The sequence below is a fragment of the Mustela nigripes genome, chromosome 1 (assembly GCF_022355385.1).
Source record: "Mustela nigripes isolate SB6536 chromosome 1, MUSNIG.SB6536, whole genome shotgun sequence".
NCBI classification, from domain to species: domain Eukaryota; kingdom Metazoa; phylum Chordata; class Mammalia; order Carnivora; family Mustelidae; genus Mustela; species Mustela nigripes.
Window position 1 is genome coordinate 125,562,225 of NC_081557.1, and position 27,735 is coordinate 125,589,959.

Below are 27,735 nucleotides of genomic sequence, written 5' to 3' on the forward strand. Positions count from 1 at the left end.
ATAATTCTTCTTCATTATAATTTGATAAATCACATGTTTCTTAAACTGTCTGATTTCAAAATCAAAACTATGGGGCACCTGGGTGGCTCAGTGGGTTAAAGCCTCTGCCTTCAGCTCAGGTCATGATCCCAGGGTCCTAGGATTGAGTCCCGCATCGGGCTCTCTGCTCAGCGGGGAGCCTGCTTCTCTGCCTACTTGTGATCTCTGTCTGTCAAATAAATAAATAAAATAAAAAAAGAATCAAAACTACAGTTTAATAATAAAAAACTTGCTAATTTCTATTAATATTTCTGTTAATATGTCTTAAAGATCTTAAAATGATGTTAACACTTGATATTATTTCCATTTTACTAATGACAGATATGACAATACACACATACTCATAACTGAAATAATAAATTTGGTTGGCTGGAGAGACTGAAAGAATTTTCCCTATCAGTAGCTTCAATTCTTATGAGAAATAAAACTGATGAGTGGGACTGTGTTTTGGAATCAGGTCGGAATTTTAAAGCAAGGAGGCTCTCCCTCTCCTTCCTCTTCCTCCCATGTGCTGTCTTTAGAAGTCTCCTCTCAGGGGCGCCTGGGTGGCTCAGTGGGTTAAGCCACTGCCTTCGGCTCAGGTCATGATCCCAGGGTCCTGGGATCGAGTCCCACATCGGGCTCTCTGCTCAGCAGGGAGCCTGCTTCCTCCTCTCTCTCTCTGCCTGCCTCTCTGCCTACTTGTGATCTCTCTCTGTCAAATAAATAAATTCTTAAAAAAAAAAAAAAATTCTCCTCTCACCTTATGGGGTGTGTGTAAGGTATAATGCAGGGGTGGTCTGTGTCTGTTCTGCTATAACAGTCTGACAGTACCAGGTAATACTTTGGTAATAATCAAAGTTGTGTTTGAAATATGTGCTTTAAAACAACACATTTGATCAACTTGTAAAGCTTAATCCATTCTACTTAATAGGAAGATAATTTGGATCTCACCTCATTTGTTTAATGCACATAGAAAACCACAGCACCATGCTCTGTTTTCGCTGGACCACCAAAATTTCTACTAAATTCTCTCCACTGAAGGTCCTACTCAGAAATCCCAAAGCAGTCTCATATCACCACCTTCAGTACCAAGAATTTAAACTTCAGTTTCTGAAATCCTTTTTGTTTCTCTATTTTGACATAGTAAAGGGGAATAATCTGTTTTCCTTTCTTCAGCCTACAACTACAACATCTGTAACTATTTGAATAACATTGTGATCAATGTCTCAGAAACAGTGTATAGAAATTTAAAGAAGTAACTGGGGGCACCTGGGTGGGTCAGTGGGTTAAAGTCTCTGCCTTTGGCTCAAGTCATGATCCCAGAGTCCTGGGATCGAGCCTGGCATAGGGCTCTCTGCTCAGCGGGGATCCTGCTTCCCTCCCTCTCTCTCTGCCTGCCTCTCTGCCTGCTTGTGATCTCTGTCTATCAAATCAACAAATAAAATCTTTAGAAAGAAAGAAAGAAAGAAAGAAAGAAAGAAAAAAAGAAAGAAACTGAAAACCAGTGAGAAAATCTGTATAAAATTTAGGAGCTGATATTTAGGTTGGGGGGGGGGGACCTATAAAAGTCACATAACTAAAGTAAGAAAAAATAACATATTATATATTATATATGTGGTTTTTATTAAAATATCATTTGAGACAGAATCTGTTTCTGAGAGCCATCGAACTCCCCTATAAAGACAAATTTTTTCAAAGATAATATGAAGGTAATGGTACATGTGAATTATCTTACCACATTAAGATAAATTTCCAGTAGTTTGAGTTGGTGGGATAAATTCCCACAAGCTTACATGTGGGACCAATGAAAGAATTCTATTAAAATCATGCTCAAATATAATGCAACATTATTGTACGTACACTTATTATACTTCTCAAATGTCATCAGATTGAGTGTGAGTGTGTGTGTGTGTGAGTGTGTGTGTGTGTGTGTAGAGGGCTGAAATGGTGGTAGTGATAGTGAATTTATTAAGCCAAATATTTGAGCTGTTCTCCCAAAAGGGGGAGAAATTGACTTACATGATTATTTGCTATTAAGATTCAAATACATCTACCATGCTTAGGTTTTCTCTTATGTTTTTCAATTTTTGACAGCTGTCAGTTTACAGTTATAATTATTTTACCTAAGCATCACAAACACTGCATTAGTATCTTCAGAAAATATACTGCGAAAGCTGCAGTTTCCCTGTCCCAAATCAATTACTGCATTCTTAAGCTTGCAGTATATTCATCTGTGGGCACTGAGGCAGCCATGGGAGAGTATTGATTGGAGTATAATGTCATGTGTAGCAGGAGAAAAAGATGAAAAGTGTTTTCTGCTTAATGGGTTGGTATTAAGTAGGTGGGAATGGCTTCTAATTAGCCAACAATTGCTGTGTTTCCCAGTTTCCCTCCTTTCCCTCCTCCTGTCGGTCACCAGCTGCCAATCTGCCCCCATTTTTTTTTTTTTTTATTTGGAGTTCATTGCTCACTGCAGTGAAAGCCTTTGTTTAAGAAAGAGGGCTCCCAGGGTCTCAGCTGCCTGGGTACAGCTTGCTGCCTACGATGAGTAGCAACTGTCAGTTTATTTTATCTCAAGCTTTTCATCATTCTGTTGAAACTGATCGACTGAAACCACCTGAGAGACCTGAGGATTCCGTACCTACAAGTCATTAGCTAGGACTGCAGACTCTCACCACAGAGCAAGCCAACGGAACACTTCCTGAAATACGGTCCACTTTAACCCCATGTTTCCCCATGAACACGTACGAATTCTGTCCCTTTTTTTGTTTTTGAAGCTGAGTCCATGGGAGACGATGCCTTTGACGTACAGACATAGAGGCCAGGGTATTTCACTTCGGCTGAGGGAGGAGGAGAATGTCGGGGTGACAGGCTTTGCTACAGTATACCACTGATATGGGGAGCATTGTTTTGGCCACAGCAAAAGTGAATGTAGAAATGGAAAACATTTTACAAAGTGACTTTATAAGAACAGGTCTTAAGCCTGATTCTTTACAAACAGCAAATGTGTCAGACTCAAGTCTGATTTTGTATGCGTGTGATCCACAACACAGCTGCTTAGCTGGTTTCCTACTCCACTTTAGAACTGAGTAGAGGAAAATCTCCTACGCACCTTAATGAAACTTTGAAAACATGTTTAAGAGGTGTCATCTAACCTGTTGTATCCTGAATGCATCAAAACAGAAGGACATGGTGAGAAAGTCCACTCATGCTGCAACGGTGGATGACGTTTAGTGAAAATCAGTGATGTGCAAACCTAGTGAAAAATGCTGTTACTTGCCACTTAGAACGAAAGGGCTGTGAATATGTGCTATTTAACCACATTTCAACACGGGTACTGAGGCTTCTCGGGACAGTGTGATTTTCGAAACATTTAGGAGAAAGGAATGGTAACTGAGCAAAGAAAAAGATGATTATTTCTGATAAATGATGCGAAGTAACAAGTAACAATTGGGATTACAGAGGAAGAGTTCCAGGACTTTTCACCTGATTTCAGAATAAATACCTAAAGACTGCGAGAAGAATAGAGATACCGATTTAAAGTGCTTTCCAGAGTTCACATGTGAATTTATAATATTGCTGAGAAATGTTATATGAAGACCCACCTACTCAGTGGGCTTACATATATGCGAGAAACAGCACATATTCATGCGGAAAAGATAACCTGGCATTATTATAACCTTAAAAACTGAAAAAAACTTTAGAGCAGTGCTCACACGTAAGGATCACCTGGTGAGCTTGTCCAAGGCAGATGCTCAAGGCCCAGGGCTGGTGATCCATTAGTCTGTGGTAAGAAGATCTGGGAGGTGCATTTATAATAACTCCTCCCACCACCATTCAGGGCAAGTGGTCCTTGAGCTGCACTCTTGAGAAACTGCCTAAGGCTTCTTATGAAGTTTAATTTTCCATAGGGTATTTTAAAATACTTGCATCATAATAGAAAATGCAACAAACAGAACAAATTTTATTTCAATGTCATTTTTCCTCATAAGAATCTTCTACTTACAATTGCTTTAAAAATCATTAAAATATGAAATTTAAAAATCACTAAAACTACAAAAGAGAAATCCCCAGGAGCTTCACAAGTCGTAGTATTGTTTTGCGAAATTCTGTTCTCACAAGGCAAAATGTATTTCTTACTGTAGGTTTTCATCAAAAAGGCCACTGCTTTACGACGTAGTCTTCACAGGGCAGCCAAAGTGATCCTTTTGAAAACTAAGAGTCCTAGTCTCAGAACTCAGTGAGAATGTTCTATCACAACTGGAATAAGATCCAAAGTCATCCCTACAGCCCAAAAGCCCTAAATTAACTGGCTGCTGCTCGAGACTCCATTCTTCCTACTCTCCTCCTCACTCAATTTGCTCCCACCATGCTGGTCTTCTGGTCACCTGGCGGTCTTCTCCGAGCCCTCCCAGATACTCACAGGGCTTGCTTGGTCATTTCCATCCGGTTTCTCTGCAAACCACGCCTCTTTTGAGGGGCTTTTCTGAACCTTCTGTTTAAAACAGCGCCCCGCCCCCACGCCCCAGGCCCCATCACTGTCCTCTTACCTGCTTTATTTTTTCTTCATAGCTCTTAGCACTACTTGTAGTGATTGACGCCCAGCATCTAAATCTCCCTCTCCATGCTTAAGAAATTCTCCACTTTATTAATTTCAGTGGAAACCTGCTTTCAGTCTGGGCACTGAGAAGTCAGCTTGTATTCACTTTCCCAGCTTCCTTCGAAGCTGGGCAGGGTCATGGGAGCCAAGCCCTGCCAATCAGGCATGCACACCAAACTGGAGCTTCAGGAGCTGTGGCTTGTTAAGCTGGACTGCACAGAGTCCAGCCTGGCAAGGCGTGACATCAGGCAGGACTCTATATTGTAAAGCTTTTTAAATGGTTCTCATGACAAGATATTAACTTTTTCCTGGACATTGGCTTCAGAACACGCAAACCTGAAAGACTTGCCATATACATTCGTATTCATAGAATTGTAACCTTTTTGTATCCCTTTTATCGAGTCTGTATAAATATTTACGTTAGTTATTGAATTACACTTCAGTTAGATCTATTTGTGAATATAGATTATTGCATGTATAGGTATTTAAAATTTGTTTTAATTTTAGTATTACTTTTGATCTTTCTGTTTCACTTCAAATCAATGTGCTAAAGACAGTCAAAAAGATTCTGAAGAAAGAGCAATAGGTAAGTTTTGGTTTACCTATCTTTTAAAATTATATTTTTCTTGGCATCTACAGAGAAAGCTACCCAGTACAAAGCTGACCTATTTTTTTAAAAAAAGGAAAATTCCGATGTTAGATATAGAAAGTGACAGTATTATGCATAATTATCTATGCAATTACACTTGCACATGCTTGAAAATTTTTAGCCAGGAATGCTTAATAACATTTGCATGGTTAAATGAGACAGCAGAAACAACTGGAAAGGCCTCAGGGCATGGTCATCTATTTAAGCATCCACTTGGATTTTCAACGTAATTAGTCATATAATTGTGTGCCTAAACTTAGTAGATTCATGTAAGTAATTATAAATTATTAAAAAGCTGTGCATGTGTTTTGTTCTCTATTTCCTGCCAATCAAATTACTAAGGAATATACTATGTTCACATTTCATCATATAAATCTCCAAATAAGATTACAATGTAATGCCCTGGATGAAAGTGAATAAACCAGTGAATCCGTTCAGATGAGATTTAGTTAATATAGTTATATGAATGTTCATATTTTTAGAAAGAATTCCTATAATCAAATCATAAGTCTGTTCATCTGTCCCTATTAAGAGTTCTAAGAAAAAATGTTTCTTTTGCTTATGTTGTATTTGACACAGTGAATTTTTTGTTTATTAGTTTTTTTAACTTGAATTAACAGCTGAAGGTTGGATATAATAGCTTCCTTTCATATCGCTGATTTCCTTCTTATCATAGATCTATTAGTGGGTGAAGGTAAAAACTTAGCCAAATAAATCTGAACAGTAAAAATTATTAACCCTCCCAATTTTACGATGGTCATCTTCTTCCGGACTAGTGAGTTTAAAACTTCATTTTATTTCATACTTCTCCATTGCTTTCCCCCCTCATTGTTATTTTAATCTCTGGGTTGAAAATGCGGAGATTTGTGGAAAACTATGTACCCCTTCTCAGGAGCTCATCTAATAAACAATACCAGAAGACCCCTGAAAGTGTTGAACTAAATTTCTTTTGATAAAAGTGCAAATTACACTTAATTAACTGCTTATACAAGGAAACACAGTCTTAATATGAGAAATTAGACTTATTTCACTAAAGGCAAATATTAACCAGTCTTTTCTTCATTTTGGGTACCTGATTCCATGTTAGAAGTCAATAAATGCAGCCCTTAGAGGCATCATACTTAAATGAGCTAACTTAAGTTTTCCCTATTGGTTTGACAAAGTCCAACTTTGATTACCTTAAGGGCACAATGAGAGAACATCTATTTGCTCAGGTTTTTTGATTGCAGGTTAGAGTAAAATGAAAGGAAGAAAATATCCAAATATACGTAGTGATAAAAGATTTGGAGATGGTGAATATTGGTCAGTGCTTTTAGTATTTATTTCATTGTGACAGTAGGTCAGAGGATTTAGACATTAAATGTGTTCAGGTAAGTTTGCAGTATTTCAAGGATTCAGTTAAGGAAGGTCCAGACACTGGTCAGGATGGACTGACATTAAAATTAAAAACTATGCTAGCATTTCTTCTGATTAGATTTTTGCTCAACATTTTCCACACGGAGCATATTGTTCCCATGCCCAGGAGGCAGACATCACCCATAGAAGTGAAATATATATCCATGCACTGTTAGTCAAGTCAGTCATTATAAAAAGGCATTGTAAATAATTTCTAGTTTCTAAAAGAATATTTGTCATGAAAAGTATTTTTTTTATATTAATTACACTAAAGAACCTAGACTATAAAAAAAAATTTTCCTTTGTCTGGGATTTAAAAATATAGGGATGGTAGAGGAAATTTAAAGAGTGAGTCCTGGGACCATGGATATAATTTTTGATTGAGTGGTTAAAAAAATCAAAATTCATAATAATGAGAAAACAAAGGTGAGAATTAATTAGGAAAACTCCCACACAGTACCCCAAATCAGGGAAACTTAGGAAAAAATTAGAAGTTAACAAAATTTGTTCTTCCAATATGTTCATGTTTGAAATATTAACATCACTTTTTTCAGAAGAAATCATATGGATTAAGAATCACCTGAATTATCCTAATAGAGCTTTACTAAAGAAGTTTTAAATACATGTCTGAGAAGATTTTTTTTGCCCCGCAATTCTAGCAATGGCAGGGGAACATTTACCTAAATTGGTGCGGTATTTGGAATCCAAGACTACAAGTAAAAAGACCTAACTGGAAGCAGGGGTGAGAGCCCTCTCTGAGAAGGAGAGGAACATAAAGCGGGTGACAATGGGATTCTCTCAGAACTTCGAACCCTAGCCTTGTACTGGTACAGATCAGGGCTTTATTCTGGTTTTGCTATGGTTTAACTAACCAAAAAAAACTTTTCGTAAGCTTTTCAAACTAGCAATTAGAGATGGAATCGAAACAAAACCAGATTAGAAAAACCCAGTTACATTGTTCTTGGAAGTGGTGAGTTCAGTGTACCTTGGGAAGTTAAAACTGGTAACACCATCAGCTACCAAGAACTGTGAGCAGAATCTAAAAGAAGTATAGTTTTTGTTTGAGCAATCAAGAATTCTCTTTTATTGAACCAAGGCAGCAGATAGAGAAGGAGGCTCTCAGAGGGGAAAAAAAGGAAAGAGGAAAAAAAAAAGATCTTTCAACCCATGGGATCTAGAGCTACATTATTATTTCCCAATGAAGTAGGCATTAGTTTTCTGAAAAAAAGTTTTTTGATTCCTAAGGAAGCAAATATGTCACCTGTGTTGTAGAAAATATATGAAGATAGGGGAACTGTAAGTAAGGAAGAAATTTGAAAATCGGGCTCAAACTCTGCAGTCTTTTTTTATGTAAGGATTTTGGCTTAAAATCCTTACATAAAAAAAGATTTTGTCTTCTTCAGCATGTTTCATGTTTGGAATTATTTTTTTTACCAGTTGCAGAAGCCACTGAATTCTCTAAACTCTTTCTTAAAATTTATCAGAAGTATACTTGATATACATGATAGCATGATTTAAATGAGATTGGCAGAAAAAAATGCATCTCTTTCTTAAGGTTTTTGACAACAGCATGGAATCTATAAAGAATATATTTTAATATATTTTAATGTGTCATTCCCATTTGTCTTATCAAACTTGTTTTCTGTGACTAGAAATAGAAGTAAAACACAAAGGATTTTAAGGATCTCTGCCTTAGAAAAAAGTCACAAGCAGACTCACAACCTACAAACACACAATTTATAAACTGTCCTACAGAGAAATGGCTATCCTAGTTCTCCCCCCGGAGCTCCCACTGAGACTATCCAGGGGCCGTTACGGAGAATCCTGAAGCTTGCAGAGTTAGGGCAGGGTAAACGAAGCTGTACTAACAAACAACTCTGCAGATCTCCGTGGTTCACCACAATAAAAGATTATTATTCTGTGTTCGCACGAAGTCTGCAGCAGGTCTGAATGGCATTCCAGGACAAATGTTCCACATGTAGAGACTGACTGCATCAGTCTCGTTGCCCTGTAATTTTTAATAATGCTTCCACTATGATCACTGCAGCAGGGAGAGAATCCGCTGGAGGATCTCACGCAGGCTCTCCTATGCTTACACCCAGAAGTAACTTTTGACCATTGGCCGGGACTAGTCACAGAGACTTGCCTAGCTGCCAGGAGATGAAAAATGCAGTCTTCCGTGTGCCCAGAAGAGTAAAGAACCAGATACTGTTAAGCCTTTGTAATTACCACCCCCTTGAGCAACAGTTGCTGAACTCTCTGAAAATTATACGCAGTAATTGTAGGTTTTTCTGAAGAGAGGAGGGAGATCTTAGCTTTCACTAGATTCTTTAAGGGGAATAGTGATCTGTCATCTAAAAATTCTAATAAGCTTTTTTAAAAATGTAGAGATTTATATTGAAGAAAGGAAAGTTCTGAAATTCAGGAATAGCTTAGAGAAGTTGAATTTAGGGCAAGTTGCCAGACTTTAGAAGACTGGTTCATGTGTTGGCCTCATTGTCCACAATTATTTTGCCCCACACTGCCTGAATGATATGTTATATCCTGTATTACAGATGCCGTAAATTCTGGCAAAAGGGAATCTTCCAAGGTTTAAAAAATCCTAATTGCTCTGAATAGGTTCAAGCACTTTCAGTCATTAATATTAAGGGTGTGAATCAGCTTAATCAGACTGATTTCTTCCTAACAGTGTTCATAATCTTTCTCAAGGATCACTGATCTGCGCTGTTTGCTGTCCAATCTCTGCAAACACTTGTTTTATATGTTATGTTTGTTTGTTTTAGTTGTTTAACACAGGAGGGTAAATCTTTTCCTTGTGACTTCATCTTGGACAGAAATAGAGTCCCACTTGTTTCTTTGCACCATTAATATTTTAATCCAGATTTTAATTAAAGTCTAATCTTTTTAAATGTTTAACATGACTTCTGCTAAATATAAAGTATTATTGTAAAAAAGTGCAACCCAAGGAAATGATTCTTGAACTAGAAGTCTAGAAAACTAGATTATAGGTCCATTTTGTCTTTCAGATTTTTATATAACTGCATGTCTGTGGACCTGAGGACATTTGGAAAAAAAAAAAAAAGTAGAGCAAATTATTTCTTTAGTACCACACAGCTCAATAATTTCATGATTCCATAAAACTCAAAAAAGTTCAAGAAGATTTTAACTCATGTTCAGAAGACAGAAAGGGGCTACAAGAGTGGTTCCAGATTGAGGAAGGCAGAGACAGATAGAAACAGAAATGTATGAAGAAAGGGTAGTAATGAGCCTCAGGAACAGTGGGGAAAAGGTAGGCATTGAGGAAATGCTGAGGAGAGGTATGACACAGGGTTGAACACAGGAGGACGGATGAAAGTCTGCAGATGGAACAGTGCACTCAGGTCAGCAACTTCAACAATGCCAACCAGGGACAGGTCAAACTGCATATGACAGCAGAGAGTTAGAAACTCCTTTATTATACGTTCTAGCAAAAAGATCAAATATTTGGACCTGGCATTTTTATAGCTGTTTGATATACTAAAATAGTAATAATAATAATAACCGTAATAAAATTCCCTTTTGTGGAAACCCACAGAAACAAGTATTTATGGGGGAAAAACAACAAATAAAATGCTCACGAAAATCTAGATTGAACTACAAAATACCATATTTATTTAGAAGATGCTCCTACTGAGGAACTCTTATCAGTCCCAGAGAATCTTATTAATGATCTGTTTTGAACTTTAGATAGAGAGACTTGAATTGAAATCTTTGCCCAAAGTCACAAAGCTAATTAGGGCTCAATATGGTATTAGAACCTAGGTCACCAGACTCTTACATAACACTCTCCCCTCAATTATCTAAAATACCAGTAGGGTGAGCTTTGATTCAGTCAGATTTTTCACCAGAATCTTCTTTTTATGTGTCATGTTTTTGAACACATTAAAAAGAGACAGAGGTTTGCTCTGTGACAATAAGATGCTCTAAAACCTGCTTGCAGACTTTTTGGCTAATTCCAGAACTTTTTCCTCATTGTTAGGGTTATTTAATTGAAGCAGCTGAACAAAGTATAATAGAACATGAGGCTCACTCGTGAATGTGGCTTTTCCACATTCATTAAAAGGGCTGAGTTCTTGAATAAAAAATACAAGCAAAGAACAAGGTGGGAAAACATGGCTCAACATCGAACCAAGGACTTGACATTAAACCCACAGAAACCAAGGGCTGAGAGACAAATTCATGGTCTTGACTGTTCTTTTAAGAATATGAAATGATTCATGAAATGAGAGTGGTATTTTGGTACTCAAGGAAACCTCTGCATGTCGTTTTGTAGAAAACAGTGTCTTTACTGACTAGCTGGTGTATTCATCTATTTCCATACTCAGAATTTGCATCCTATTTCTCTGATATAATTAATATTTGGCTAAAATAAGAATGTGCATTAAACCCATATTACTGATATTATCAATGAAGTGGTTAACCACGTTGGCAATGAAATGGCTGCATTTACCTTTCTAAGTTAACAGTTCTCTTATGTTGCACAAGAAAAGCTTTTCTTTCTCTGTCACTGTTCCACATCTGGGTCTATAATCTCCACAAGGCAAGATGAATTAGCTATCCATTAAAAAAAAATAAATTCGTGATTGGAGGCATAATCGTTCTAGTAGGAAAAATAAACTATGTTCTGGAGAAATCAGCAGAAATTCATAGGCCCTTAATCCTTCCAGAGCCAACCAATTTCTGTTGCTTCAGGCTTGAATAATTTTATTGAACTGCAATAAATTTGAATTCCCTCTAAATTCCTAAATTTGGGAGGAGAATCTACTCTTATTTTACTATTGGAAAGAAAAGGAGAAAGGTGAAATCATTACAACCATATCTGAGAGTATTAGAATGGTATGAAGGTTCCTATATTTTCTGTGTTCCCTCTGAAAGGTACAAAGAGGAGAGATGATTGCTGGTGAATCACTGTTCCATTTTATCTAGAGACCTGAGTGCTCTCACTGCTCTATTCCCTTAGGGGGTCATGTTCCTCTGCTTAAAAGAATATTGCCTGCTCTGTGAGCTAATGATTTGTTTGGAGGATGTAAGTCTCAGAGGTGGAGATAACTGCATAGCTTTTATAATATATCTTTCAAATCTTTGATCTGCTTTTTTCTGAATACATGGGACCCCTCAATGGCAAGATTAAAGATGTCTCTTCAGAGAAGAAAGGCAAAATTTGAAAACCTAAAAGCTGCTCAGATTTCCAAATAATATTTCCGTATTTCTTCATTTTGTCAACATCACACTTGTCGTCTTGCATTCATGTGATAACCACATGGTAATCAAAACACGGTATTAGATCATAGTGGTTTTGTAGTTGTTGTTTTTCCAAGGAGATATGGAACTATGAATCCTGTTTTAAAAAGTGGTTAGCGCGAACTTGTTCATGGCTAGGACATACATACTCATTTTGAATTCTATTTAATTTGGGAAATATATACTTGGTACCTAGCAGATGTTAGGCATTGTGATTTCCTTTGGAGGAAACATCAAAGATCAGAATCTGTTTTCAAGACACTCATACTCTCACTGGGCAGATAAGGCAATTACAGAAATGGTCATGACAGAACGTAGAATAGGACAAGTGAAAAGTGCTTGGAGAGAAATGAATGTGGGAACAGAGAGAAGAGACAACAGTCAAGTAAGATGGGGATCAGGGAGGATTTCAACATCTCAGAAGGACCATGGAAAACATTTCCCTGGATGGGGCTGGAGTTGGAAGTAAGGTGGTATTAATGTACGTTACGTGTGTCTGGGGCATGAGGGGGTAGCCAGGGAAAGGGAGGTGGTCAAAAAACATTATGAAACTTGTACAGAATTTGTAGGCAGTAGGGATCCAGTGAAGTTTTTGAAGCAGAGAAAAAATAGAATAGTAAGTGTTGTAGTTTAAGAAACACCTTTGAAGCATTTAAAAAGCACATTTTAGTGTATTTTGAACTAAAATATGTCCATGTAAACATATAAGCGAGTATGTTTGATAATGTCCTGCAGGTTTTATTTCCAAATAGAACAGCTACCACTAAAAAAATGCCAGTAGTAGAAGACTTAACTTCTCATTTACATTTGAATCTGGAGGAGTAGTCTTCATTTTTATAATAACATAGCTCATCCACGCATAGATTTCTAATCTTGGTCAAATGAATCAGGAAGGGGGTGCACTTTTATAGCGTTTCAGAGAATTTAATCTTCACCATAGGCATAGCTGAGTTTTTATTCTCTGAATAATATTTTTTATTAACATATAATGTATTATTTGTTCCAGGGGTACAGGTCTGCGATTCATCAGTCTAACACAATTCACAGCACTCACCATAGCACATACCCTCCCCAAGGCCCACCACCCAGCCACCCTATCCCTACCCCTCTACCTCTCCAACAACCCTCAGTTTGTTTCTGAACAATGTTTTGAAATGCATTGTTTTGTTTTACTCCTAAGCCCTTTGAAACACAAAACACCCTCACCAAAAATGAGAATAAAGTGTTAAAAAAAAGAAAAAAGAAAGAAAGAAATAGCTTTATAGAGGGAAGAAAAAACAAGGGAGATTTTTGAAAAAGCCCCAAACAGGATTGCAGCAAATAGAAGAACTAGACTCTCTAGTTTTGAGTTTGTTTGTTTTTAAAGATTTTATTTATTTATTTGACAGATTACGAGTAGGCGGAGAGGCACGCAGAGAGAGAGAGAGAGTGAGAGAGAGAGGAGGAAGCAGGTTCCCTGCCAAGCAGAGAGCCCGATGCGGGACTCGATCATAGGACCCTGAGATCATGACCTGAGCTGAAGGCAAAGGCTTTAACCCACTGAGCCACCCAGGCGCCCCTTGAGTTTGTTTGTGGTTTTTTTTTCATGATTATTAGGGTGATGGTTAGAGCTTATCCAAGTAAATCAGAAAAAGGGGAGTAGCCCAACTTATTCTCTACCAAATCTTTTATCAGAGGAAGTAATCTAAGAGATAGATAGATCATATTTCCTCTGCTTTCTCTCCTGGGCAGACAGGATGAGGGAGTAAAGGGAAGATAACTCAAAACTACAGTGCAAGCTCTCAAGTATATAACACAACATCCTGAAGTGAACAAAATATTATCTAAAAGGGGTTAGTTAATAGTTACCTGTAGATATTTGTGGGGTACTCAAGCACATTGAAATTCAACAAGCCATCTCTTTTTGAAGACTTTCTCCTGTACATATATTTGGAATGAGACCTTTACTTATTTCATAACTAGAGGACAGACAGTGGTAAGTGGTATTCTACTAATGCTACACTACTAATTCTACTAATATAAAAGAAGCAATAAGATTCCTTTGTGCACAATCTACTGTTATTTACTATTTCTTCTATGGAGAAAATAAAAACCAAAGAGCTTATTGTTTCCTCTAAATGACCTAACAGGGGGTGGGAAGAGTTCCAAGCAGGAGATGGTTCTTTACATACCAGAATTGTGCCTATGATTCCATTTGTGCTATCCCAAACATCCCTAAAATATTTTGCTTGAGAAAGTTTGATTTACCAACAATTATGCAACACACATGATAGGCAGTACTGTTAAAAATTTAAAAAATCGGATTCTGAAGTTCTTAACTGAGGACTGGAGCCAGTCAAGTTGACGCATGAAAGTGACATTCACATCACTTCTAGTTATTCGTTTTTAATTGACTGCTCTAATTATCACAAGAAAAAGTATGTATGAAAAGAAGTGGAGTTAAGAGAAATTAATATTGCATTTTTCTAAATTAATATTCTAACTTGAATTGATCAAATATAGGAAAATTTACTACCATCAGCAAAGTAAGAGTATAATATTAATTGCATTTGATACTGATAAGCATCTGTGAACTAACATCTGTGACTTGTTCTTGTCAACAAGGTACAACATTGAACTTGAAAAAAAAAACAACACATTCTCACATTCTGATCAGTGCATGTTGTTGAATATTTAACTTTAAAAAAGAACATGAGGTTGGTGATTTGTTAAGTTTAACTAATTACCACAGTTTATGCTTTCCTTATCATCAAAGATACAATATAGCATGAAGGCACATCCAATATTTATGTAGTAAGGCATAAATAAAGTTAAAATTACCAATAAAATAAAAATCGCCGATGGAGCCATTAAGAATGACACAAAAACTAAACTATTTTCAAAAACTGAAGTCTTACCATTAGTCGGATCACATACAATGCTGCCTCGATTCTCCTTCCATGACAGCAGGTAGCCAAGGCTGGTGAGATCTTCAGACTCGATATAACTGTTAACCCTCTGCATGATCTGATGAGCTTTTGCTATTCCATAATGCACTTTCGTTTCATCCGTTTGACTCAAGTTTGTAAGCTCTACTGTTGTGTTGAAAGCTTGCTGAAAGTATTGTGAAGCTTTCTTGTAGTATCCCTAAAAATGTAAGAGAAATCATTTCTTTCTTAGTTTTTTATTCTATCTTTCCACATATCTGCTCACCTTGGTATGTACCAGACTTATCTTTCAACAGTTACAGCATTCATCTTTTAGAAGAAAGAGATGGCAGGCAGGGACTCTATGAGAATAAGGTTCTTTTAAAAAGTTGTGATTACTAACCATACAATATCTTGAAGCTAGGATACTAAAAGAGCTTTATCTATCAAGTTGAACTATATGAAACGTAAGCTTTTTTGGATTAAAAATGATCATATGTTAGCATTTTCAGATCGTAAAACCTGGTACATGGTAGCAAAAAGTCTGGGTCTTTTTAGAGTGGTCCAATTCACATTAATTTGGGTGTATTTTTCCTACTTGTAGCACTGGATTTACCAATAAAGCATTTTTAACCAGTTGTTTTTAGTTACAGCAAGAGATCATTTTCAGCCAATCTGTTTCAGATTTATGGCGCCACTGAAAATTGATGTATTTATCTGCTGATTTGGTTATTGCTCTTGTTTTCCCCATGTGCTTATGTCATTCTTGACTAAGAACATCGGAGGTAATCAAGATTCCTGAAAAATAATGATCCTGATGGCACTAGCACAACTCATTTAAATGTTCATCTCTTTAAGTTTTTTGCAACATCTCATTGAAAAAATTCAAGCCAGTTTTCTGTTTTTTAGATTTTGTGGGCTTTTTTTGATTATACTCTCCTACCCTCCTATAAGCTATTGTCCACAATAGTTTTCAAAGTGTCAGGGCCAGTGCTAAGTACTTCCTATATTATGTCACTAACTTTCATAAGTCATCCTGTGAGAAAATACTATTCTTATTCTACAAATAATGAAATTGAGCCTCAGGAAAGAGGCTCCCTTCTGCCAACCTCCAAATTTCCTAAAGATCCTCATGAAAACATTTTCCTCAATGGAGGATATCATTTTTAGGATTGAGCCTACACTTTTAAGATGCTAGGGAGCGACGTTTCCTTTCTTCACTGACTTGTAAATCTCCTTTCCTCTCCCCTCCCCCTCCCTCCTCTCTCCTCCCCTCCTCTCCTTCCTTCCCCTCTTGCTCGTGCACACAAAACACACATGCACACACTTTTGAGAAAAGAGAGAATATTATGAGAGAATGTTTTATTATAAGTTTTCAAATTATTTTCTCACAACATTTTATGAAGGAGGTGGTAATAAAAACACCACTGAAACACCCTATATCATATCCCAGTACAGGCAAAATGCATACTCAACTCCATACAACTCTGTATAGTCATGGTGTTCAGACAGCAAACTGATTGGATACAAAAGTTGCTGGAGGATGAGGAGGGGAGAAATTGCTCAAACAATTGCTCTATATTTTATCAATAATAATTTTTGTTTGTTGAGATGACAATTCTTTCTTTTATTTCAAAATGTAAAGCATAGAACTTATATGAGGACATGGTTAGTTAATTAGAAAAAATAAAATGTATCAAAGACATTTTTATGGTAAGTATATTATATAATTGAGGAACAATGCAAATATTGAAGATGGAAATAAAACTAGTTAATATTTTGGATTGTTCTGCTAAACATCAAAGATATAGGACAAAATAAATGAACATATGTGATTAGACCTCACATTTCTATTTTTAAAAACAGAGAAGTATAAATAATTCTTTCTATATAATTAGAATATATTTCTATATAATTAGAACTATTGTTCGAATTATATTTCTGAGCTTATATTTTATTATTATATTATTCTATATATATTATATATAATATATTATTATATTATTCTGAGCTTATTATATTCTTAAACTATTTTGTCTTAGATGAAAGTCTTAATTAGGAAATTAGGGGCCATAAATAAATGGACATACATTTAAATTTCAAGAATTACTTTATATATTATTATGTTAAAATGAACTTACTCATTTATCAGGCAACTACTATGTACGAAGCTCCACGACAAGCAGTGGGGATTTAGCAGTTAACAGAATTTACTATGCCTAAATTTTATATTAGATCCTCTCTAAGAAGTGTTTTTCCCCCCTTAAATAGGAGCATTATAATTATTCATAACTATTTAATTATAATTACATATAATTATTCTTCCTGCAAATTGAGCTTAGTATTATATTGTTAGACACAGAGACAACTACCATAAAACTGGAATCAACCTAAATTTCTCTAGTTTAAAACACTATTAAGGAAATACATTAATTCTTCTAAGATGCAAGGATTTTTAGACATACCATTTTGGAATGAGATTTCATTACTGTGTATTGTATTTTTAGATTTTTAATTCTTAAAGAGCTTAATATCTAAATTTAATCTCTTCTCCAAAGGTTCTGTCCAATGTTCTATAGTTCGATTCTGCTATCAGTTAATCCCTGTCCTATTATAAAATTCAGAAGATTCTAATAATTAATCTTGGTAATCTTAAATATGAATTTGAGAATATATAAGTAATTGAGAATATATAAGTGAATTAATCACTTCAGGATTGCCTCTTACTGGAAAAGAGAACTTTGCTTAGTGTTATAAATATCACTGGTAAGCATTTAAGGGACAATTACAGGACAGGATCTTGATGACATCGTAGACCTTAAAACAAAGCTTGCATTATTACACTATAATATAGAATTTTCATGCATTTTTCTGATTCTTACCAGAAACTTCTCAGTGTGTCTGTCACTCTATTCAATGAGCAAGCTCAAAAATAAAAGTACATTTCCTAGTACTAAGAAAAAGCCATTTTTTACACATTGCTTTTACTATTTTAGTCTGGAATTATTACTTTTTTATTTGTGTGTCTATTTTTTCTTTTAAGATTTTATTTATTTCTTTGAGAGAGAGAATTGAGAATGAGCAGGGGAAAGGGACAGAGGGAGACGGAGAAAGAGACTCATTGCTGAGTGGGAGCCTGACAAGGAGTCTGTATCTACTTTTTTTTCCCTAAAGCATTTTCATTTTGCTACTTTATATTAATTCTATATTTTCATCAAGAGATCACATCAGGAAGGTGGAATGGGTGGCCCATCTTCTATGATTATATAGTAAAAGGTAAACTAATTAGAATAAATGATCTCTCTTTTTTTTTTTTAATTTTTTATTTTTGATAAACATATATTGAAAGGGGGAGAAGGGGGTGGAATAAATGATCTCTTAAAGATGTGCTAATGTTAATTATAACAACACTATAATAACTAGAGAAAACAGTTAATTCTAATATTTTTTTTCCAAATACAGTCTTATAGTTGTGGTCTTATAATAACATTATTTCTTAGAAGTGATTATAAGGAATACAATTAGAATACATTGCATGAATAATATTAAGCAACAAAAGAGATGATGAGGAAGACTGACCAGTACCAGGAGTATTAGATTTGCTTTTAAAGATTCAGTACAAGTTTTCAGAATCATTGTACAAAAATGAAATAGAAGTTTGGAATTACTAAAGTGAGAGATTCTTACTCTCCTGAGGTAGAAAACTGGTTACAAATTTATTGATTCAAAATAAAAAAAATATGATTGATTCACATATTTAAGCTCACCACCTCTGTGCCAACTTCTCATTTAGGATCTGGAACAAAATAATAACCAAGGTAGATATGGGCCCTATTCTCATTAAGCTATTCTAGCCAAATTAAACAACACTAAGAAGATATCATAAACAAGAAAACTAGGATATGAATGCTATGCGAAGTATTAATGTAATGTTAAAGAGTACCCAGTGGCTACTTTTTTTCTTCTTCATATAATTTTTATTTTGGCATGTAGCTTTCAGGACTTCAATGAACAGAAACAGGGAATATGGAGATTTCAGATATTTTGGTTAAGTGAAGAAGAGGTTTTATTTTTTCAACAAAACAGATACTTTTATTGATTGAATTTTTTGGCTTTTCTCTCAAATGCCTATAAAGCCCCACAGAATATAGTGGATTAGATTTCATCATTTTAGATTAGAAAATGTGTTCGAGCACTCAAATTACAGAAATGGTAGCTGTGATTAAACAGTTTTCCTTATGAATAACAATAATGCCATCTTATATTACAAAATATAACCACCTTTGCAAAGCACCTTCATATGCTTTTTAAAACTGAGGTCTAATTGACATTATGTGACAATTATATTGTCATATATAATATATAATGTATTGATGATATATGACATTATATTAGTTTTGGGTATAGAACATTATGATTAATGTTTGTATATATTACTAAAAGATTACCACAGTAAGTTTAGTTAACATCACCTCACATAGTTATGAATTTTTTTGTGATGAGAACTTTTAAGAGCTACTCTTGGCAAATTTCAAACGTACAATACAGTATTATTAACTGTAATTACCATGCTGTACATTACATTCCCAAGACTTGCTTTTTTTAGAACTGGAAGTTTGTACCTTTGAACTACCTTCCCCCATGTGGCTACTTTTAGTCAGTTGCCAAGGGAAAGCCTCTCTGAAGGTGTGGCATCTAACTGAGATATGATGACAATAATTCAGGGATATGAAGCTCAGATTGGAAAGCATTCCATATAGGGTATTCCAGCTAGGGCAAATGTCCTAAGGCAGCAACAAGCTCCACATATTTGAGGAACTTCAAAAGTCCATTTGGCTGTGGTGGTGTTGATAAGAAGAGTGGGAAGAAATAAAGTCAGAGATGGGGTGAGTTGGTGTACATCTCACTTAGACTATTTCAGGTTCCCAGAAGAATGGGAAGTAATGGAAATGCATTAAGTACAGAAATAACACAATTTGATTTACATTTAAAAGAACTACTTGGGCATCTGTGTGGAGACTGGATTATATGGGTAAGAAATGGGGAATGGGCTTGAACTTCCTGCAGTAGGGCAGGTGAGAAAACAGTGTCACAAACTGATGGGATGATCGTGGCAGATACAGAGAAGGAGGCGCATCTTTGATATGGTTTGGTGGCATAAAGGTCAGGGTTTACTTCTGGATTAGATATGGAGCAGGAAGGAGAAAAGAATCAAAGAATACCCAGATTTTTGGTTTGAGCAGCTGGGCTAATGGATTATGACGTCATTTATTCAGATGGAGAAGATTGGGAGGAAGGAATCCTGTTAAATTTAAGATGTCTAAAGCTAGATTTACAAGCATGGAGTCCCAAGGAGAGATCAGAGCTGGAGATACAAATTTGCAAGTCTTCAGCATATCTAAGGCCATGGGCCTAGATGAGGTCAGATAGGGGGAGCTCATAGATTGAGAGGTTTGCCTAGAAAATACCTGGGTCATAGTCTATCATAGTTGAACATGAAGTTAATAGGGGAATAGGATTTAAGGGAAAATGATGAATCCATTTCTAACAGGTTATATTTGAAGTCTAAGTGAAGATGTTGGGCAGGCGGTGGGATAGGAGTCTGAAGTTGCAGGGAGTGAGCTTGAGTGTGCTAAGAGGCTAAGTGCTTTTGTATACCCAACATATGCCAGGCATTCGACTAGGCACCACATACATATTTATAAATTCCTAATCCTTATATAGTTTTTCACGGTATCTTGTTATTGATGCTTGAAACATGAAGAAACTGAGGATCAAAGAATTCATGTGCCCAAGGTCACAGTTAATAAGTAGCTGAGTGCAGATTCAAGGGGAAGGGGGCAAAAATTAGTGAGGCTCCTCTTTGTCCTGCAAGTTTCCTTCATGAAAAAGCATAATAGATAGGATGTGATGCAAACAGCTTATAAGATTGTTCAGGTGTATAATTTGAATAAAGGGATCTAATATCATTAGGACATATCCATAAGCAGCTGAAATAAGAGACATGAAATAATTCCTTGTCAATATTTTCCTAGGAAATGACTTTGTAGAACTAGAAGGAAATTCAGGATGTCATCAGAGCTATCTCCCTGTTTCAAAAGAATAAGAAGGAAAAATAACTACATTAGATTCTAATAAACTCACTTTGTCATATGTTTTCATACTCTTGGGAATGATTTAACAACTCAGTCAGCCTGAGAAGTAATCGGTGGACTTTTGACTTGAGGAAGTACTCACAAAGAATCACAGTAATGCACAAAAACTGAATGCAACATTAGCACTTTTAATAATAAACTGAGTTTTGTTTTGAAGTCTGTAATGTCATAAAATTGTTATAGTATTGTATACTTAAGGGGCACCTGGGTGGTTCAGTCAATTAAGCATCTGACTCTTGACTTTGGCTCAGGTCATGATCTCAGGATCGTTAGACTAAGCCCTGCATCAAGCTTTTTACTGGGCGTGGAGCCTGCTTGAGATTCTCTCTCTCTTTTTCCTTCTGCCCCTTTCCCTGTCATACTCTCTCTCAAAGAAAACCAAAAACAAAAACAGAAAACAAAACAAAGCAAAACTATTAAAAATCACTATCCTATTTATCCATGACCATTTATTACATTAAAATATAAAGAGTCACTAAGATGTATGAATGAATTTGTATATTTGAAGGCAAATATATTTGAAGATAGCATGAATACCTGAAATTCTCCAAATCTTATATTAGAATTGGGACATACTAGTAAAAAATTAACTTTTGGTAATTGTCATAGCCTTTGGATAGTATTCATGTCTCCAGCCTTTAAAATATCAGACTCTTCTTTAAGACTTAAGAGCCAAAGAATAAAATACAGACTGATGGGATATAAACTCTTAAAAAATGCAAATATAAAAATGACCCCTCAGAAGGGATTATCCTTTTTTTTTTTTTCCTTATGCTTTCTGTAACTACGAGAATATACGCTGATACTTAATGTTTGTGGTGCACTAACACACGGAGTTCTGGGCATTGTTTGGTGGAGGGTAAGGCAATTTGTGTTTTTGGCACTTCTGTTTTGAAGAACAATCCTTTTAAAAAGTAAGAATATGTATAACCTAGGAGTGCCAATTCTGCTACTATAGGATAAGCTCCCCCTTAGACTGCCAGTCTCACAAGACCACGAGCCTTGTCTGTGTTTCAGCATGGCATCCCAAAAAGGAAAACAAGAGCGTAAACAAGATCCAGGGAGTCACTGGAGTAGAGTTGTACCATAGAGATGGGGCAGCAGAAGGGGCTCACCGTGGAGAGAGGGACCTGGGGTGACAGGTGCGGAAGGCACAAAGAAAGAGGGGAAACAAAGTGGGCAGGAACATAGGGAGAGGAACACCGAGATCAGAAAGACCAGAACGACAGGGGAGGAGAGAAGGAGGAGAGTGACAGTCAAGAGCAAAAGGGGGTTTAATGATCCTGGGTAATAGCAGAGAGGAAGCACATGAGCCAGAGAAAGTGAGAGAGGAGGTGTAATAAGAAATCAGATACCCTGTTTAAAAGCACGTTTCCCATAGCAGGAACTATGGTAGTTTCATTCATTCAGATTAATTTAAAACAGTTTCCTTGGTGGGGGGGGGAAGGAAGCCTATGCTGAGTGAAATAAGTCAGGCAGAGAGAGTCTGTTATCATATGGGTTCACGTATTTGTAGAGCATAACGAATAACACAGAGGACACTGGGAGGAGAGGTTGGGGGAAATTGGAGGGGGAGACGAACCATGAGAGACTGTGGACTCTGAGAAACAAACTGAGGTGTTTGGAGGGTAGGGGTGTGGGGGTGTGGTTAGCCCAGTGATGGGTATTATGGAGGCACGTATTACATGGAGCACTGGGCGTGGTGCCTAAACAATTAATTCTGGAACACTGAAAAAAATAAAATAAAAATTTTAAAAAGACTAATTCTGAAATCATCAAAAAGTCAATTATCTGCCAAATAAAAGACTGTAGTGATTAAGAGCATGGGTTTGAATACCACTGCCACCTAGAAATGTGGAGGCCTGGGATAGGTTACTTAAACCCTCTGAGCCTCAGGGAAAAGGGGGATTGTATGATACCCCATAAAGGTGTGCCAAATAATAACGGCTTATCTAGCTGGGACTTGCTTCTCTAACTGCTCTACATTCATTAACTCAATACTCACTACAACCTTATAAGGGGAGAAAATTGAGGCACCTAGAAGGTAAGTTGTCCAGGCTACAGATCTTATTACAAGTGAAAAAAGTAGGCTTTTCACCTACTAAACCTGAGTCTAGTCTCAGAATTAGTACCTTTAATCAATACGTATACAACATCTCATTAAAGACTAAGATAAGGTATAGAAACAGTTTAAGAATGAAACTGCCCTCAAAAATGATAGATCCTACCATTATCAAAACAGCAATTATAACTAGAGAAAAAAAGCCTCTTTTATACTGTTTGTTAAAGAACCATCTGGGTAATAAGAGCTAAACTCAGGAAAAATCAATCAAAAGGTCAATGTGTTATGACCAATTCATTTCACTAGTAATGGTCTCTTGAATAAGAGATGCTTTTATTTTAGACCTTCTCTTCTTTTTTCTTTTACATAACCAGTCTGATGTTAGAATTCCATATTTCCTTCAGAATTACTCTTGGGATTGTCCTTTCTTCTCCTGAAGAACCTAGCAGGACCATCACTGCTGAATTAATAAAACGAGAATTTGAAGCAAGGGGGATGAATGTTAGTGTCAGCAGATAAGAGCCAACCATTATAATGACAGTCTTTGAATTGAAATGTTTTAATCGCTCTTCAAATCCAAAACCACTTAGAATCTTCACTGGCTGTGAAGACATGAATTAATTTTAGCAGCTTGTGGTGACTGTGCCCAAGATGGCACTCAGGTCCTGGTAAAAGGGGAAGTAACTACCCTGTGCATTAACCAAACCCGGCGGTCCTGGGGTCATTCTGCATAACATATCATGGGAAGGTGAGAGTCAGATGGGAATAGAATGTTAAAACTCTGAGAATTTCTCCCTACAAGAATGAAACGCATATACTCACTTTTTCATTGTAGATATCCCCAAGCATTGTACTTGCTTTCACAACATCTAGTCTTTGGAAATTGTTTCCTGCAATTTTCACAACTTTTTTCAAGTATTTAATTGCTTCTATCATCTCTCCTTGGCTGGAAAAAATAAAATGAGAAATTATTGGAGTATCATCTCATTTAATGTCACCATAAAGAGGAGAGATTTTGTGTCTTTGTTTTAGAAAGTGCAAAATGGTTCAGGATAATGAAATGTGAAAGGAAAATTTTAAAAAACAGGTGGCTTTTCTTTGTTGGAGCATACATTGAGTTAAACTTAAACCTTCAGACCCTCTTGTATGGCTGGTGGGATTGTAAAATGGTGCACATGCTTTGGAAAACAACTTGTCAGATCCTCAAAATTTCTGATATACAGTTACCATATGACCCAGCAATTCCACTCCTATATATATATCTCCAAGAGAAATAAAAATATTATGTCCATACAAAACTTGCACACAAATGTTCACAGCAACAGTATTTATAGCAGCCAAAAAGTGGAAACAAATCCAATGTTGATCAAATGAAAGAATGAGCACAATGTGGTCTATCCATACAATGGAACATTATTCTGCTAAAACAGAATGATGTTTAGTGATACATGCCACAATATGGATAAACCTTCAAAACATGTTAAATGAAAGAAGCCAGTCACAAAAAAACACATATGTTATGATTCCATTCACATAAAGTGTCCAGAATATGCAGATCCATAGAAACAGAAAGTATAGTGGTTACCAAAGGCTGGAGAGAACAGTGAATGAAGAACAGCTGCTAAGAAGTATGGGGTTTCTTTTTGGAGTGACAAATATGATTCGACTTATATTGTGGTGATGGTGGTACCACTCTGAATATAACTAAAAACTACTGAATTGTAGACTTCAAAATGGTGAATATATGGTATATGAATTCTATCTTAATGAAGCTGTCATTTTTAAAACCTCTGAAAAGGCTTTTCCACACTTTGCAAATGAAGACAGTCTTTTGTGAGGAGGCACAAATACGATGATGATTGTTCTAGAGCTACCGTATGACCCTGCACTTGCACTACTGGGTATTTACCCCAAAGATACAGATGCAGTGAAAAGAAGGGCCATCAGTATCCCAATATTCATAGAGGCAAGGAGAGCATCATTTTAAAGATTTCAATAAATTATATTCATTTGAATTCATTTGAATTCTGCTGTCATTTTATAAATCTGAGTCCCAAATACTCATCAGTTTTTCATGATCTGAATGCCACTTCAAGTATATACAAATCTTAGTTTTATAAGAGCAAGAGCTAAACAGAAAGGGGAGGAGGGAGTGAAAAGACTCTAAAAATCTCTCCAAAGGACATAATTATTTGAAATTTGAAAGCAAGTCTAAGGAGACATCAGTTGTAGTGATGTCCTATGTGAAGAATGCTTAGGGACCCACAGAGAGAGGCACACTCTCATAAGGGCAAATGAGATTAAGAACCAAGAAAAAATATTTGTGCAACCAAAGAGACAGTAATTTTGAAAACAGCTATATTTAAGGTATAATAATACCGTGACTGATTTTGTACAGGAGGCTGAAACCAAAGTCCAGCTCAAGGAATATCTGACTGCTGATTCAGGGACATGCCATAAACAAAATTCAGTACATCTGCTGACTCTCTGGATTTTATTTTTTTTCCCAATTCCTAACAGAATGGTGAATGTAAGATTATATGAAATTCTATTGTTAAATCATACCAGAACCACTGAAAATTTGTATTAATGTGACAAACTGTGATAAAGGAGAAACTCTTATTTCTCCATGTCTCTGAAACCCTAGAATTTCCCTTTGTTTTCAGAGGCCAGCAGTTCCCAGTGAATACCTATGCCATGACTCAGTAGTTCCCAGGGTGAAATTCTGAAATGCAGAGGTCATTTTGCAATTGAGCTGCTCCTCACATGGGCATTTCTCACTTTAAACTGCAAGGACTTACTCAGAGGAGCTCCGGATATAGGGTAACAAATGTGGCATATACAGAAGCTTTGCTACAAACCTTTCCCATGTTTTAATATTTCTGAAATCAGGATGACTTACAACAGGTAGGCATCTTATAATCATTGTCAGGTGGGGAACAGTCAGGTCATAGTTTTTGCTGTAGAATTGGGTTAGGTTTATAGTCCTGGACATGAAGCAACAGTTGCAATGCCTTGATACTTCTGTTAACAACTATTTAAAGATAATTTCAGAAAGGGATAGGAGGACTGGTTGTTTTCTAAAAACCTTTCTGAAATCTTCTGGAAGTTAAGAAAATGCCAACTTCAAAATGGGTAAGCTGAATGTCCATGACTTGGAAAAAAATACTGGAGATGATACTGGAGCACTATTTTAAGAAAGACTGTAGTACCAATGTTCTTGGTAACAACACAAAAAAAGTTTGGGGGAAAAATACTGATAATTCTGATTTAAAAGTGATTCAGAAGAATTGGACTTGGAATGCAAATATGTTTGAGGTGTATAATCGGTTTGTATTTTTTTATGTGAATGCTTAAGAGTAATGAAAATATGTGTGTAAATGAGCCTAAAATAGCTCTTTTATTAAGTAGAAAAACAAAATTCTAAGCAACAAAAGTTATTATGTTATAGTTTAGTTAGAATTTTGGGGAGGTAGTATGTAAGGTACATTGTCCAGTAGAAATACTCTTAGATTCAGTGAAATCTAAAAATAAAGTTACTTTTTCAGTATAGTGAACTTCTTCAGTATAATAGGTAGTTCATAAGCTAGTAAATTTTTGATTAAAATCTTCTGGGAAGTTTAAAATTCACATTGAATTTATATATACATGATATGTAACTAGAACATTATGAGCACAAACAACTCTAAAACTGGTCTAATTACTTAATAGTTATAGTAAATCTCTACCTGTATTTATCCATTTTGTTTAGTTTTATGCAAAAACAAAAACATCTAAATTTTTGTCCTTGTGTTTATGTCATATGTATATAATCATAAAGCAATCATATATTCAACAGCATTGTTTATATAGTGGGCATCAAAATATCAACATTTCTAACCTTAAAAATTTACTTGCAAAATGGCATTCCTTTACTTGGCTGCAGTGAAAATGGCAAAATTTAATATTCACCTAAAATTTCTGAGCAAATAGAACTCAATAGAATATTTTTTTTGCCAAATGTCTATAATAGGTGAGTGATGAACTATATTATTATCACATGCAATAAACAGTTGAGAAAGCACTTCTCGAAAAAGTAATATAAATAGTAATATTTGATTTTCAGTAGCAAGAATTTATTTTTATTTAAATTCAGCTAGCCAACATAGAGTGCATCATTAGTTTCAGATGTAGAGTTCAATAATACATCAGTTGCATATAACACCCGGTGATCATCATCACTTCATTGCCCTCCTTAATGCCCATTGCCCAATTACCCATTCCCCTACCCACCCCCACTCCAGTAATTCTCCATTTGTTTCCTATAGTTAAGAATCTCTAGTGGTTTTTCTCCTTCTCTCATGATCCTCTGGGCTGTTTCTTATATTCCACATATGAATGAAACCATATGATAGTTGTCTTTCTCTGACTAACTTATTTCACCCAGCATAATACCCTCCAGTTCCATCCACATCAATGTAAATGGTAAGTAGTCATCCTTTCTGGTGGCTGTAGTAATATACTACACCTTCCTCATCCATTCATCTGAGGATGGAATCTTGGCTTTTCCCACTATTTGGCTATTGTGGACTTTGCTGCTATAAACACTGGGGTGCAGGTGTCCCTTCAGACCAATACATTTGTACCTTTGGGATAAATACCTAGTAGTGCAATTACTGGGTCCTAGG

General features: G+C 36.0%; 1 protein-coding gene across 4 annotated transcripts in view; it reads right to left on the minus strand.

Moving 5' to 3' along the window:
* TTC29 (tetratricopeptide repeat domain 29) overlaps positions 1 to 27,735 on the minus strand; it is a 236,264-nt gene that overhangs the window by 64,338 nt on the left and 144,191 nt on the right. For all 4 annotated transcript variants that reach the window (XM_059373391.1, XM_059373409.1, XM_059373400.1 and 1 more), the window contains 2 exons: positions 23,891 to 24,014; positions 14,843 to 15,071 (listed from right to left, as the gene is read on the minus strand). In XM_059373391.1, coding sequence (XP_059229374.1) covers positions 14,843 to 15,071; positions 23,891 to 24,014 — 353 coding nt within the window. The remainder of the gene's footprint in view (positions 1 to 14,842; positions 15,072 to 23,890; positions 24,015 to 27,735) is intronic.